We start from the raw sequence: 16092 nt of genomic DNA on the forward strand, positions 1-16092 counted from the left end.
AAGATTACACCATTTGTGTCAAATTAACTTGATACGAAAAAAAAGATATATATATATATTTGATGATTCAAATGAGTTTGTTGTGATTGAAATGTCCTTCAATTCATCCACGTCACTTGAAAATAAAAAGGACTCTTCTGATCAAGCATTGTTTATATTGAAACCACTACTAAAAATGTCACCTTTCTTATTCTTTGGTGGTGTAAATTGTCATTGCATGTGAAACTGAATCTCTCTCTCTCTCTCTCTCTCTCTCTCTCTCTCTCTCTCTCTCTCTCTCTCTCTCTCTCTCTCTCTCTCTCTCTCTCTCTCTCTCTCTCTCTCTCTCTCTCTCTCTCTCTCTCTCTCACTAGATGGCACTGTGTGACTTTAAACCATAAAAGCTATGGCACAAAAAAAGGCCACAGCATAATCATTATCATGCTCATCGTCCTGACCGCTGTCATTCCATTAGAGGACGTACATGACAAATCTGAAAAGCAGAGTGGGAGATGTCTGAGTACTCATCTACCTATTCCCAGTCCAGTGTCTGGCTTTTGTCTTGGGTGCACATGTCTTGGGCACATAAGGTTTGGCTTTGTCTCGTGTATAGTAGGCTAGGGGGGGGGGGGGGGGGGGGTACTCAATGATGGCTAGTCATTATAGAAGCCCATGCAAGGTCAAAAGGTCAACACCTCAGCTATCAAAATTAAAAACCTCATGTAGTACAAATGTCCTGTTTTGACAGTAAGCACAACTAAATTATTTCAAACTGAAAGAGAAAAGCGAGATTTTCAGGACCACAATAAAAGTCCTGACATTATTGTGTTATCCTATTCTAATAATTTTAATGCAATATTCTCATAGATATATTTAATTCATGATACAATTAGTTTATCTTTTTTTTTATCAATCAATAAATGTAGGCATTCTTCGCATTAGTTTGTGCCATGATCTGTTAGTGCCAATCGTCTGTCACTTGCTTATAAAATGATCCTGATGAAAGCCATCATGATGGGAGCCACTTGTAAGAGAGGTGACAATGATTAACATGATGAGTTGGAAGGAAAGAACGAGGTAATTAAACGCCTTCTGGTTTCACCCGGATGACAGAAGTCCATGACTTTCAGTAAGGCCACCTACACTTTAATTGATTGGTTAGGTAAGCAAGGCTGCCCTTGAAGCCAATCAATGTCGACTGTAATTCACTCCGAGTCCACTGTGACGGTGTGATGCACAGACAAAAGGATATTCCACCGTATAGGCTACCAAATTACTGAAAAATAGAAGTCCTGATAAGCCAGTCAGCTACTCATAGTTAAATATTGAATAGCTAGCAAACATGCAAATCTCAATTAGCATTTATCTATTGCTGTTTTCAAGTCTTAATTTCCGATACCGATATCAACAGATACCGATATATGCGGGTTTGCCCCCCCAAAAAACGGAATAATTTCAGGTAATTAAAGGGGAACTATCTTATAAATGGCCTTTTTGAGTGTTTAGCATTGTTTCCTAGCTATGTGAACTTATATTAATATGATCTATGTCTCAAAATTCTCATATTGGCGCATTCTTCCAATTCTCCTCTCACAATATTCACCCTCACTGAACTGAGTCGTTTGAAAATGTGCCTATATGTGATGTCAGAAAGACACCGCTGCATGTTAATGTTGAGATATGGAGAGACCTGGAGCTGGACCTGGAGCCCACACAGCCTCTAGCTCAAAACGGCTCGAGATCTTGAGGTAGAAAAATGCTGTTTTTGAGGACTTGATTAGAAATACAAAACAATGAATAAAAAGAATATATATATTACAGAGGTGTTCCATAGACTCACAGGAATTGTGTAAAAGTGCCCAAATAGTGAAAGAAATAGTAAAATAGTTCCCCTTTAACATTACATATCTCTTGTCGTGGAATTAACACAACATTATGCATACTTTTGACAATAAATAAAATAAGAATTTGTTTTTACTTGCTTGCCCGGTTAAATAAAGTTTAAATAAATGTAAAAAGAGGGCGGCCGGGTAGCGCAGCGGACTAAGCGTCTGTCTACCACCACAGAGCCAGTGGGATCGAATCCAGCTGTGGTGCTTTCGGGTTGGTCGCCCGTCAATACTAACACAATTGGCAGTGTCAGCGGGTGGGAAACCCGGCGAGGGTGGGTCCTGGTCGTTGTAAACAGCGACTCCTACAGTTCGGTCGGGGCGCCTGCACAGCGAGGGAAGGATCTGGGAGAGGTAGTGTGACCTTCCACACGTTACACTCTCCAAGTGAGAGTCCACGCTGCCAGGTGAAAAGAAGTGGTGGGCTGGGTACACATGTGTCGGAGGAAGCATGTGATAGTCTCCGCCCTCCCAGACCGACGGTAGGGGGTAGAGTGCGCAACGACCAGGAAGTGGGGGGATTGGGAATTGGCATAACGACTAACATTGGGATGGGAGAAAAAACGGAAAAAGAAGGGGGAAAAAGACAATTACAAAAAAAGAAAATGTAAAAAGAATATATATATACAAATAAAGAATTTTGAAAACCCATACCGATCATTTCCGATATTACATTTGAATGTCAATATCGGCCGATAATATGGGACGTCCCTAGTGTGGACTCACATAGATGCTTGGTGTCGGCGGGTTGAGCTTCTCCCGAGGGATGATGGCGTCCATGTTGATGTGGGGCTTGACGGAGAAGGCAGAGAGCAGAAGAGACTCCTTGAACTTCCCCGTCACCTTCGCTCCCCTGGAAGAGAGGAGATTCAGCAAACAAGAGGTGGTTGGTTATATTTCACTCCATTTCCATTTACTCTATAATGTAGGTCCTACTTTTCTGTGGTGGGTGGGCGCAGCAGACATGGAACGGTTATAGTGGAGTGAGCTTGTGAGTCGGAAGGAACACCACTGGTTGAAATCCCCAGACCGGTTGGGAACATCTGGGGAAGTGAATGAGATAATTTCCCCCCACTGAAATAATTTCCCCTGAACTCATTATCCCTTTCACTGCCACACGACAGAAGGTTAACCCTTTACTATCACACAACCGACGGTCGCCGTGAAAGGGTTAACCTGCTGTGAATTGTCGCAGTGAAAGGGTTAACCGTTTGGTAGTGCGACAGTGAAAGGGTTAACTCTCAACTGCTCAAGCAGAGCAGGGCCAACTGCAGGAGACTGTTGTCAGGCCCGCTTCTTGCCATATGCGGACTATGCGGTTGCATAGGGCCCCCGAAGCCACCAATAAAATGCCATACAAAAAAAAACACTGTATATATATATATATTTATCCTGTAGGGATATAACAAATCATCAGCTTACATTTTTTTACAGATAGGCTACTGCTTATGACCGCAAGTGGGCGTTTCTTTATAAAAAACTTTATTTAACTTTAACTTTATCTTAAATAGTTCCATTTAAATTGCAATATTATAAGTCAGAAATGTAAGGAAAATGCAGTATCTGTCTCATTTAGGTGCGTTTGGGAGATGTTATAATGCAGATTCGGTAAATCCTGTACGTTTTCTGGTGTTTCTTGATGTAGGGGAGCCCCAGTGTTTCCTATTTATTATAATGTTCTGTCATTGCTAAGGTCAACATGAGATGTTTGTTTTGAATTTGTGAATTTCATCTTAAAGTGCACCAGATTGATGCATTTAAATGTTAAATGCATGCCCGCCTTAAAGGGTTTGGAATCCCCCCACCATAGTTTCACAAAATAGGGGCCCCCAAACAACATTTCACATAGGGCCCCCAAAAAGCTAGAAATGGCCCTGACTGTTGTTGTAGTGGACAGCTCTCAAGGTGCGATGTACTGTATGTACTGTAACCCTGCAGCCGAACACAAACGACATCCCAAGGCCACTGCTATAAGAATAAAGGTCTTCATGTGTGGTTAAATAAAAACTATAAAAAATATATATATATCAGGCACATACACGTTTGTGAGGTAAACTTTACATATCTGTGACTGAACACTCCAACAGAACTCTTCTATTATTTCAGATTTTTTGTCAGGTTTACTTAATTGTACGCCCTGATCAAATCAATAGCGTTAATGTGTGTGATGCCAATCTTGGACACAGGCCAATAGTTGTAGGGTAGCACTAGAACAGTTTTGTCTATTTTGATGCAAGCAAAAGAGGAACAAGATCTACTTACTTGCAGGCCCCCACCACCTCGCTGCCTGTGTTCTCAATGCTGATCTTGGACAGAGGGATCCTGCGCTCCTCCATACGTGACGTGATGAATGTCCCGCTGTCCGCAGTCTCCACTTTGATCAGCCGGATCTTCAGCTCTTTGGACAAGCCCATGGCCAGGGCCTTCAGCCTGAGTGGATCGGTCGGAGCTAACGGACAGGGGGTTTTGCTGGCTGGTGTCGAGGTAAACGAAGTGGTTGTGCTGGTTGACGTGACCGGGGTTGCGCTTGATGTCACGGCGTCTGTGGTTTTAGCTGGTGAGGACGTCTTAGTTTCCAACTCACTGACCTCCTTCGTCACCGCAATCAGTGCCATCTGCTCAGTGGGTTCCTTACGCACGTCTCCTTTCTGTCCCTGGAGGTCATCGCCAGGCTGGTTGTGATCTTCCTGAGCCAGCCTTTCTTTTATATCTTCTCCAAGCTGTTTGGATAAATTACTAGAGCAGAACGACAGCGACGACGAAACAGGTGTTGACATTTTGTCGTTCTTTTCTTCCAATTCTTGTATTTCATTAGCCTCGTCGTCGCGATGATTACAGACGCCACTGCTATCTTCCTTTATTCTCTTGACGTTTACTTCTTCCCTTTCGACATCTACACGTATTTGTTTTCTCTTTACCTCCGTGTAGTCGTGTCTCTTTGCCTTGCTGGGTGCTCTCTCGTGCTTGGCAGGGCCAGGCGGCCGAGCGGCCAGACTTGTTGTATGTGTGGTGGTTAGTGTCAGCTCAGCACTCAGTGACCCGGCCAAAAGTGGCGATGTCTTCTCGGGGTGAGTATCTGTGCCTCTACCTTCTCTCTTCTCTTTTCTATCATTCTCCTCCTCCTCCTCCTCCTCCTCCTCCTGTTTCTGCCTTAGACTCTCCACGACCGGCTGCTGTTGGCCGCAGTCTGAGGGAGGATGGAGTTTCGGGCATGTGTCTGAGGTAGTGTGAGTTGGTGATCGGTCGGGGGGTGTGGAGGAGGAGGAGGACGCGGAGGCATCCGCCGGGGTTGGATCCTGACGCTCCTGACAGTGGACGTCCGGACCCAGTGCTAGAGAAGAGGAGTACTTGACAATTCCCGGGGAACTAGGAGGGGGCCGCCCGAACGGACCGCCCCGATACGCGTATTTCTGGCTACCCAGGAAAGAGGCCAGGGACTTGAAGACATCAGCCAATCCTGTCTGGTGAAGGTGAAGCCGTTGGTGCAGAACCGAGCCAGATGTGTCCGGGTTGCCGTCTTCGACTTCCTCCTCATCTTCCTCCTCTGCGACTCCTTTCTTCACACAGGTCTGCCCGTTTAGCTGAGCCAGGTCATTATGGCAATAGTCCTCGCGTGCCTCCTGGTCCACATCTTCCACCTCCTGGGTTCCTCTATGAGCAGGAGAGAGGCCATGGGTGGGGCTGGGCTGGAGGACGGGTCTGCTTATCACTCCCTTATCCATCTCGTCCTCGTCTTCAGATGACACCGGAGAGCCTTGCCAGCTGAGCACCGGGGGACTCGCCGCGGGGTTCTCTCCCAGCTCCAGTACACTCCCCATCACAGCAGCAGGCTGGAGGTAGGGGGCCGTGAGGACACCTCCTTGCCCGGCCACGTTGGCCCGAACAGCCTCCTTGTTGTTGATTGAGCTGGGGCAGGGAGGACACGATAGGGCAGGGAGTGTAGTGTCAGGCTTTGTTTCCAGGCTGCATTGTGATGGAAATCGGTTGTTGATGGGGGGGTTCTTGGTTGTGGTCTGGTTGGTGCCGGTGATAGCGGAAGGACTCTGTGCTGGCGGTGGAGGTCTCTGGAGGTAGTCCCGTCTCCTCCGCTTGCCAGGTGTGATGGTGTGCCGCCTGACGTCCCGTAAGGGTTTCTTGATGTGGGGTTTGGGCGGCCGGCGGCGGCGGCGGCCCGGCTCTGACACTTTGTGTTTAGATGGATGTGGTGAGGAGCATCTGGAGAGAGGGCCTTCTCCGGGGGACGAGGGAATATCTGAAATATTTGGAGTGCCTGTGGCTGTTTGACTTCTATGTAATGTCCTCTCTGTTCTGTCACTCCTCTCCCTGCGTTTGTGTTTGGATGTTTTCTGTGGAGACGGGCCGAAGATCAGATTGACACATTGGCTCATGTTAGGTCCTCTCTCCGAGGGGAATTTACACAGAGATGTCGACGTTCCCTTCAATGTTTGGTCCGCCATCTTAATCCTCAGACTTGCCTCCATCTTTTCCTCCTTCCTCTCCCTCTTCTTTTTCCTTTTCCTGTCTCCTTTGTGTCGTGCCTCTTCCCCTTTGCAACTTCTCTTCTTCGAGGCGTCCCTCGTTTTCTCATCTCTTCTCTTCCTACTTTTCCTGTCCTCCCCCGCCGTTCCGTTCATCTTCTGCAACTTGGCCACTTTCGCCATCTTCCTCTGTTTACACTTCCGTTTGCACTCGGACTTGATCAGTTCCTGAGAGTCCCTCTCGGACTTGGTGACTCTCGGCCGGTCGTAGGGTGACTGCGCGCAGCCGTGGGTCTGCGAGGCGGATTTGACCTCCAGCTTGAGGGAGCGCGGGTCGGGGCTGGCGGAAGATGCAAGATGAGGGGGAGTTGAAGGACTAGAGAGACGGGGATGGGTGGGACTCCACTGGGTCATCTGTTGTCCTCGATGATAGGGTGGTGTCGTGCCGGTTCCCGCGTGCCGACCAGGACTCTTCCGATGACCAACCGAAGGTTCCTTCCTCCCGCTGGCTGTAGTGTATGTGGAGGGTCTCGGAGGGGCAGGAGGATTCATGGCAGCGGAGGCTCCGTCTCTGCGGCTGTAGTGGAGGGAATGGTAGGAAGGAGGCTCTGCACCTGAGGTGGGTGGGTTCCTTGACCTGTCCCTTGTACTGGTGGTGTACTGCTCGTCCTAGGGAGTGAAAACAATAGACACATCATGCTGAATTCTGTTTTAAAGATGTGATTCAGAACTTCACTCGGGCAGCTCTGTCTTAGTCAATTTAGTCAAAGTGGACTAAACCTAAACATAAATCCATTAGCATTAGGGGCTAGGGAATTAATGTAAGAGTATCAAATATTTGTATTTCTTTTTATACACAAAACAAGACAGACACAATACAGTAACAATAACAAGACCTCACAATACCACAATAATAATAATAACAACAATGAATTAGCAATAACAAAAATAATAAATACAGAACATAAAAAATCAACTTATACTATTACAGACACCACAATAGACACCACAAAAGACAATTCCTCCCCCACTCCCACCCCCGGACCCCCGGACCCCCCAGGACCAACACCCCAACCCCACTCCACCGCTAGATTGTGGCCTTTACTCTCTCGGCCGCTGAGACCCCAAGTCCAATGCCGGCCTGTCCAACCCCAATCACCCGTGCAGTAGAGATTTCCATATAAATTATATCCAATAGTGTCAGAGACCAATTAATCATTGTGAGCCTCTCAGGTTCTTTCCACCTCATGGCTATCAGCTTCTTGGCTGCAGTAACGCCCCGCCAGAATGATTATTTTCTGTTGTATGGATGCCGGTAGCAGTGATATATAAATATAAATGTAATGCAATGTCCCAGAAGTAAATGTGTGTAACTCTTATACTCACTGTGCTTTGCTTGCTGTAGTGACCCTGGGTGTCCTCCAGAGGGGGTGACAAGGGGCTGTGCTGTCGGACGATGGCGTGGCCGGTGTGCCGCTGGTGGCTGTAAGGCACACGGGGGTGGTCTGCTGGTGAGGAGGGGGGTCTGCGGTCAACCTCCCCTTTGCCGCCATGTTGCAGTGGTCTACTGCCACCTCTCTGTTGAATAATAGCAAGAAGAACAAGAAGAAGAAGAAGAAGAAGAAGAAGAAGAAGAAGAAGAAGAAGAAGAAGAAGAAGAAGAAGAAGAAGAAGAAGAAGAAGAAGAAGAAGAAGAAGAAGAAGAAGAAGAAGAAGAAGAAGAAGAAGAAGAAGAAGAAAAATGTAAATAATAATAATAATAATGCAAGACCTTTCAAGGAAGTTGAGTGCCGGTGAAAAGGGACTCCCTAAAAGTTAGGCATCTCATGTATAAGCCCACCCCTTACCTTAACTGTAACCTTAACCTCATTGTACCTCATGCCCCAACTGAACCGCCCATTGGACATAGTACACAACATGGTACACAACATGGTACACAACATGGTACACAACATGGTACAGAAGATGCCTGGTTTGTACTGAATCCCAGGGTGGACAAGGCAGAAGAGAGACGGGCTGTGGCTTTAACCCAGGAGGGTAGAGCTACAAAACCATTATAGTCCAGTCATTATAGGCCAGAATTAGGCTAAACCTAGCACAAATTGCAACATTAGCAAACTCAACTGATTTTGTATCCTCAATATGTCTTTAGTGAGAGAAAAAAGTCCCAAGGAATCCCAGCATGGGAAATGTGTTTTTTTTCAATGTACTTGATTGCTGGCAGGATCACTGACGACACTGTCTTTCAGAGATTGTGACGCGTTCAAATTTTGAGGTAGCTCAAAAGTAAAGATACCATTTGATTCTAGACAACCCCGGGTTTCCAATGAGACCAATCATGTCATGTTACCTCATTGGAAAGGGGGCTACATACCTAATTATTCAAAGTTAAGACGATTTTTTGGGGAGGGAAATATGGCCATCACCATTTTTCAAATGGTCCCTTGGCCTTCTACCTCAATATATGTTAATGGAAATGGGTTACATGGGTACCTACAAGCCTTCCCTATACAGACATACCAAATTTATGTTAAGCCCATGTAGTTTTGTGCAAGAATCATGTAGTGTTTTGCATGCTGTACAAATATGTAGTTTCCGCCTATTATAAAAACCCCCATCTCCATGGACCTATCCCCACGGACATAAACCCTTGAGCCCCATCCTCGTGGACTGAGCTCCACAGAGCCTATCTACTAATATTCCAAGAAGAAAATTTTTTCTTTATCAAATGTTTTGATTAGTTCTGGCGTGTATGCTAATTGGTGCATATCAAATAAGATAATGTGTGATTTGCATGAGTAAACAGAATAATTCAATGAAGTTGTGATTGACTTTTTTTCTTGTCTTTGTGTGTGTAATCAGCTTGTGAGTTTTTATAGTGATATCTAAAAGTAAAATTTTCACCACTATGTTATAACAGGCATTTTTCGATATGAATATATATAGGTCGTTTTCAAAACTTTCCCATGATGGGATTCCTTGGGACTTTTTTTCCCTCACTAAGGACATAATGAGGATACAAAATCAGTTTAGTTTGCTACTGTTGCAATTTGTCCTAGGTTTTTTCATATAATGACTGGACTATTACTTTTTGTTCCATTTCCCTGTTACCCCTCAAGAGGCCCCTTTGTCGTCTCACCAGGCCGTCATTGTAAATGAGAATTTGTTCTTAATTGTCCTGCCTGGTTAAAGAAAGGTTGAATAAAGGGCGGCTGGGTGACGCAGCGGACATTGCGCTCGTCACCAATGCAAGAGACACCGGGTTCGACTCCCGCTGTCGGCGTTGCCTCCGGCTTGGGCCAGTCGTCATACTAACTCAATTGGCAGAGTCAGCGGGTGGAAGTCGATGGGTGGTAATCTGGACGTTGTGGACAGCGACTCCTACAGGTCGGTTGGGGGACGCCTGCACAGCAGAGACAGGGAAATGGCGGGGGTAGTGTGAGCCGCCCACACGTTACACCTCGCCAATGAGAGTCCGCGCTGGCAGGTGAAAAGATGTGACAGGCTGCCTCCTCGTGTACTGGAGGGGACATGTGATGCAAGGCTTCTATCCTCCCTACAACCGGCCAGTGGGGGGCATATGCGAGCAACGTTCAAGACAGGGGAGGGGAGAATTGGCACAGTGGAATTGGGATGGGAGAAAAATTTAAAAAGAGGAGAAAAAGTGGATAAAAAAAAAGAAAGGTTGAATAAAATAAAATAATAATAGTAATGCAAGAGGACAATTAATCCAAGTGTGCTGTACTTAGTCAGCCGACATCACCTGTTCAGGGCCAGAGTTCCTGCTCCTCTTGACACAGTACTCGTCTTGGGGGAACGGGTGTTTCTGCGGGGGGGATGGACTGTGCTGCTGCTGGTGCTGTTGGTTCCGGCGCTGCTCGTGGAAGGCTGAGCGTCGCCAGGGCCCGGTGGGTCGGTCGTCCATCATCCGGGCTGGAAAATCCCTGTGGCATTCTGAAGGGGCCCACCTCTGCGGGGGGAGGGGCAGCTCTCGGGACGGGGTGTGACGCGGCTGAGGACCGCCGTACTAAAACATAATCGTTATGCAAAAATTTAAATGATAATACTTGTAATGCACTTCTTAAAAACGTCAATTTGCAAATATTAAAGGAACACGCCAACTTTTTGGGACATTTAGCTTATTTGCCATCTACCCTGGAGTTAGACAAGCTGATAAGGGGTGTAAATGGTACACATATCCGTACCGAACCGTTTCAGTGTGTACCGTACCGTACCGAAGTCTATTATTAATTTCAATATAGAATATTCGTTGACAACCCCACAAGTACAATTAGTTACTGCACACTACATCACCCCTGAGTGGAACATAGAAAGCCAAACTTTCCCCCACTGTACCAAAAACCAGAACCGAACCGTGGTTTTTGTGTACCGTTACACCCCAGATATATATATACCCTTTTGTTCTCTGTGCATGCATTAGGCTTAGGGAACAGCCGCACCGTTAGCGTAGCTTAGCGTCATTCACTGAAAGTAGGTGTGCCAGTGTAGCCTAGTTCCCAAAAGTCACGAAATACACTCCAAATACAACTCCAAAACATTCCTGTAAACATGTTGTGACCTGTGTATTTACCACGTGGAGAAAACAAAATTATTAGACATTTTTGTTTTCTAAGCAGAGATATACTCTGATTTTTTTTGTCGACCACTGCTGCCTGGGCGCAGTGATTTCATCACCTCAAAAGCCCAGTTTTTCAAAAAGAGTATATCTGGTTAGAAAAATGTAAATGTCAAATTATTCTTAAAGAAATTTCTCCATGTGGTAAATACATGGAAATAACTAAAGGCGTGTTCCTTTAACACTTTGATCGCCATGGTTCAAATTCATAATTTACCATCCCTAGCCAGCTCTATTTTGTCTATGGAGAAGTTCCCCTTCTTTGCAGGGCTATAACTTTTTAAATTCTATTGCTAAATTGCCATTATTATGGCCCATTCAATGTCCTATATCCATTGTTCAGGGTGTAGCAACGATATACTTTTTCATTCACATATTCATACTAAAATATGGTCTAAAGTATAAGTATGTTTTTATCGTTTTCTGCAGCTTTCTCCAGAACTTGATTTATAGCTCCAAATGCATTATATTGATGATCAAATACAGTTTGGTAGTGATCGTTGCCAGATGAAAAATTTCAACTGGACGTGGTTCTAGAAGTTACTACGTATAATCTGATATTGACCGGATGGGCGAGGGGGCGTTTATAATTCCGTGGGCAACGTTATACCATTCGTCTAGTGTGGGTCATATGGTCATCAGAGCAGTTTATATGGAATACGTTAGAAAATAACGCTGGATCTTACCGTATGTTCCTCGCGCCGTTGGGGGATGAGCGTGGAGTAGACAGTTTTCGATTATGGGATGTTGATCCTGATGAACCATTTCCAGGTTGTATAATACTATATACGTCCAAATAACGTTGTTTATTGAGTTAGGGCGAGCGATTGATTATCCAGTGTGTTGAGATGGGGTCCGGCTACCGATCGCGAGTGCCCGGACGGATTATGGATGAGCACTTCCTGTTTGGCGCGCCCCTCCCTCTTGGCCGATCTGCCGATCGGCCACCGGATGGCGCTCTTGAACCGTTAGACAGTTGAGTGGAGCTTACCAGTACATCTCATGTCTCCGGAGGAGAAATATGATTTCGATCACAGATTTTTGAATTATTGATATCAAAGACGAGTTACGGCGTCTTTGGCAGAATGAGCATGGCTAGGAATGACGTCTAAACACGTCATCGGCGATTAAAGTGTTAACAGAATGGTTTTTAGGAAAAAAGGTTAGGTTAAACGAGGATGTCTTCAAAATGCAAGGTGTACATCTAATTTCTCACATTAACCCGTTCACTACCACACTACCAAAAGGTTAACCCTTTCACTGGCACACAACAAATGGTTAACCCTTTCACTGGCACATGACAAATGGTTAACCCTTTCACAACAACACTACAGAAGGTTAACCATTTCACTACAGTGTGGTAGTGAAAGGGTTAACCTTATGTAGTGTGGTAGTGAAAGGTTAACCTTCTGTAGTGTGGCAGTGAAAGGGTTAACCTTATGTAGTGTGGTAGTGAAAGGGTTAACCGTCTGTAGTGTGGTAGTGCAAGTTTAACCTTCTGTAGTGTGGTAGTGAACGGGTTAACCTTATGTAGTGTGGTAGTGAAAGGTTAACCTTCTGTAGTGTGGTAGTGAAAGGGTTAACCTTCTGTAGTGTGGTAGTGAAAGGTTAACCGTCTGCAGTGTGTAGTGAAAGGGTTAACCTTCTGTAGTGTGGTAGTGAAAGGGTTAACCTTATGTAGTGTGGTAGTGAAAGGGTTAACCGTATGTAGTGCGGTAGTGAAAGGGTTAACCTTCTGTAGTGTGGTAGTGAAAGGTTAACCTTATGTAGTGCGGTAGTGAAAGGGTTAACCTTCTGTAGTGCGGTAGTGAAAGGGTTAACCTTATGTAGTGCGGTAGTGAAAGGGTTAACCTTCTGTAGTGTGGTAGTGAAAGGTTAACCTTCTGTAGTGTGGTAGTGAAAGGTTAACCTTCTGTAGTGTAGTAGTGAAAGGGTTAACCTTCTGTAGTGTGGTAGTGAAAGGGTTAACCTAATGGTACTCCATAAATGAGTTCTGGTGAGCCTCCTCACCCGTGAGTTGCTGACATAATTGTCCCGGTGGATGTAGGGTTCTCCTCCCGGTCCAGGTGGGTAACCGCTGTAACCGCTGTGACTGCTGGCACGGTGGTGGAGCGGGCGTGCGGAGTCCGGGTGCAGCCAGCTCTGGCTCTCGTAAGGCTGGTCCTTGTGGTCCCAAGGCCGTGGCGGCGGCGGTCTCTGTCCCTTGGGGTGGCCCTTTCCTGGGCCATGATTGGCCACTCTATCCTCCCTGCACACCGGACACAGAACAGAAATAAAATTGTATTTTATTTCATAATTATATTATATTCTTTTTCTTTTTCTTTTTGATCCACTTTTTCTCCTCCTGTTTTTCTGTATTTTCCTCCCATCCCAATTTAGTCGTTATGCCAATTCCCCCATCCCCTTCCTGGTTGTTGCGCGCATGTGCCCCCCCCACTGGTCGGTCTAGGGAGCCCTGAAGTCTATCACATGCTTCCTCCGATACATAGGAGACAGCCAGCAGCCTCTTTTCACCTGCCAGCGCGGACTCTCATTGGTGAAGTGTAACGTGTGGGAGGTCACACTACCTTCACCATTTCCCTCCCTCGCTGTGCAGGCGCCCTGACCGACCTGTAGGAGTCGCTGTTTACAACGACCAGATTACCACCCACCGGCTTCCCTCCCGCTGACACCGCCAATTGTGCCAGTATGACGGCCGGTCCAAACCGGAGGCACCGCTGACAGCCGGATTCGATACCAGTGTCTCTTGCGGTGGTGACAAGCACTTAGTCCGCTGCGCCACCCAGCCGCCCTATTTTTTTTTATTTTTTTTGAGCATTTTTACACCTTTTTCCTGGTCAGACGTGACCGACAGAGAGCAGGGAGAGGAAGATCGAGAGACGATATGGGGCACTGAACATGCTCCTCCTGTCAGCCAAGTCTGTGTATAGTGGGTGGGAGGGGTTTTCCCTGATGGCCTGGAGCTTAGCAAGGCTCCTCCTCTCCGCCACCCTCGCTAGGGAGTCCAGCTCCACCCCAACCACGCTGCTGGCCTTCCTGACCAGCTTATCCAGCCTGGTTGTGTCCCCTGCTCTCAGTCCGCTGCCCCAGCAGGTCACAGCCTACAAGAAGGCGCCCGCCACCACCGACTCATAGAACATCCTCAACATCCTTGTACAGACATTGAAGGATCTCAGCCTTCTGAGGAAGTAGAGTCGGCTCTGGCCCTTCTTGTACAGTGCCTCTGCGTGTTTTGACCCGTTCAGGTTGTTGTCGATGTGCACACCGAGATATTTGTACACCTCAACCATGTCCACATCAACTCCCCTGATGGAAACGGGGGTCACGGGTGCACTCCTCCTCCTCCCCAGCTCCACAACCAGTTCCTTGGTCTTCGCCACATTTAGCTGCAGGTGGTTTTTATCGCACCATGTGACGAAGTCCACTACACATTGTCATATTTATTTAACTTATGATTTATTAATTCCAAGGAGGCCTGTAGAGTTGACATGAAGGAATCACTATGATTCCTCCCAAATAAAGCCCTTAAGAACATGGAGGACAACAGTCTGTCAAGTTAAGCCTGCTCCTAAATCCTGCTCTTAGTCAGGGCCGAATCCAAGCTTAAAATCCCAAAATCTGCCCTAAGATGTCTTAAATGGCCCTTGTCTTAAGTCCGTTGGAGAATGAGACCCATTGCCTATAGCCCAGTGCCAGCTCCTGCAGGGCAGTATAGGGTTAACTTTTGCAGCACCTCTCACACAACCGCCGCCTATCCGCCAGAGGGCCTCAGACACCTCCCCTAATTAAATACTATCAACTATAACAAAATGTTGCCCCAACTCTTCAGCATCTAGGAAAACAGCAAAAATGCAATTATGAGTACTCTGTTAATACTGAATTATGAGTACTCTGTTAATACTGAATTATGAGTACTCTGTTAATACTGAATTATGAGTACTCTGTTAATACTGAATTATGAGTACTCTGTTAATACTGAATTATGAGTACTCTGTTAATACTGAATTATGAGTACTCTGTGAATACTGAATTATGAGTACTCTGTTAATACTGAATTATGAGTAATCTGTGAATACTGAATTATGAGTACTCTGTTAATACTTAATTATGAGTACTCTGTGAATACTGAATTATGAGTACTCTGTTAATACTGAATTATGAGTACTCTGTGAATACTGAATTATGAGTACTCTGTTAATACTGAATTATGAGTACTCTGTTAATACTGAATTATGAGTACTCTGTGAATACTGAATTATGAGTACTCTGTTAATACTTAATTATGAGTACTCTGTGAATACTGAATTATGAGTACTCTGTGAATACTGAATTATGAGTACTCTGTGAATACTGAATTATGAGTACTCTGTGAATACTGAATTATGAGTACTCTGTGAATACTGAATTATGAGTACTCTGTGAATACTGAATTATGAGTACTCTGTGAATACTGAATTATGAGTACTCTGTGAATACTGAATTATGAGTACTCTGTGAATACTGAATTATGAGTAGGCCTACTCTGTTAATACTGAATTATGAGTATGTTCTTCAAACAGTGCTGAAACGTGGGTGCTGCAGTGTTGAGTGCATAGTAGTAAAGACATATTAGTATAGGAAGAGTGCATGATAGTATAAGACAGTAAGGTTAGTTAGTTCGTTTTTTTCAGATATTGATTGAAGAAGTGTGTTTTTAGTCGACGGCGAAAGATTGGTTGGGTATATGACCAGTGGTGCAGTGGTGATTTTATCTCTGGTTGCACTATGTTTTAATGACGTCACATGCTCCCGCGCATGCGCATAAATGTTCCCTCGCGAATAAAGACGATGCCTAATTGCCTCTAGGAATGGTTGTGTGAATGGTCCTACTGTAGTATTTGAACACACCTGACGACCTGAGCTATTGTTATGCAAAGTAGCCAGGTGGGTACTTGGCGCAGAGTCGAGTGGCAAACAAGCTAACTCATGCTAGCTCATGTAGTAAATTCTTCAGGCAAAGCCTTTGCAGTGGCTTAAACGAGGAAATATTGTGCACTTCACATGTTTCTATAATTGTTTTGTCGGAACCGGAACGCCTGTAGCCTGTACTTCCTGTACTTCCGCTTAGACA

At 45.6% G+C, this 16092-nt stretch overlaps 1 protein-coding gene across 1 annotated transcript in view; it reads right to left on the bottom strand.

Annotated features, from left to right (window-relative positions):
- Positions 1–16092, bottom strand: part of LOC311233343 (uncharacterized protein) — a gene marked incomplete at its 3' end in the record, with an annotated part of 37152 nt that overhangs the window by 4897 nt on the left and 16163 nt on the right. The window contains exons 5-9 of the mRNA XM_084320318.1: positions 12993–13230; positions 10110–10373; positions 7733–7924; positions 4131–7015; positions 2595–2721 (exon numbers count right to left, since the gene is read on the bottom strand). Of these exons, the coding sequence (XP_084176444.1) occupies positions 2595–2721; positions 4131–7015; positions 7733–7924; positions 10110–10373; positions 12993–13230 (3706 nt within the window). The remainder of the gene's footprint in view (positions 1–2594; positions 2722–4130; positions 7016–7732; positions 7925–10109; positions 10374–12992; positions 13231–16092) is intronic.

This window comes from Notolepis coatsorum, assembly GCF_963971535.1.
Source record: "Notolepis coatsorum genome assembly, chromosome: 8".
Taxonomy (NCBI): Eukaryota; Metazoa; Chordata; class Actinopteri; order Aulopiformes; family Paralepididae; genus Notolepis; species Notolepis coatsorum.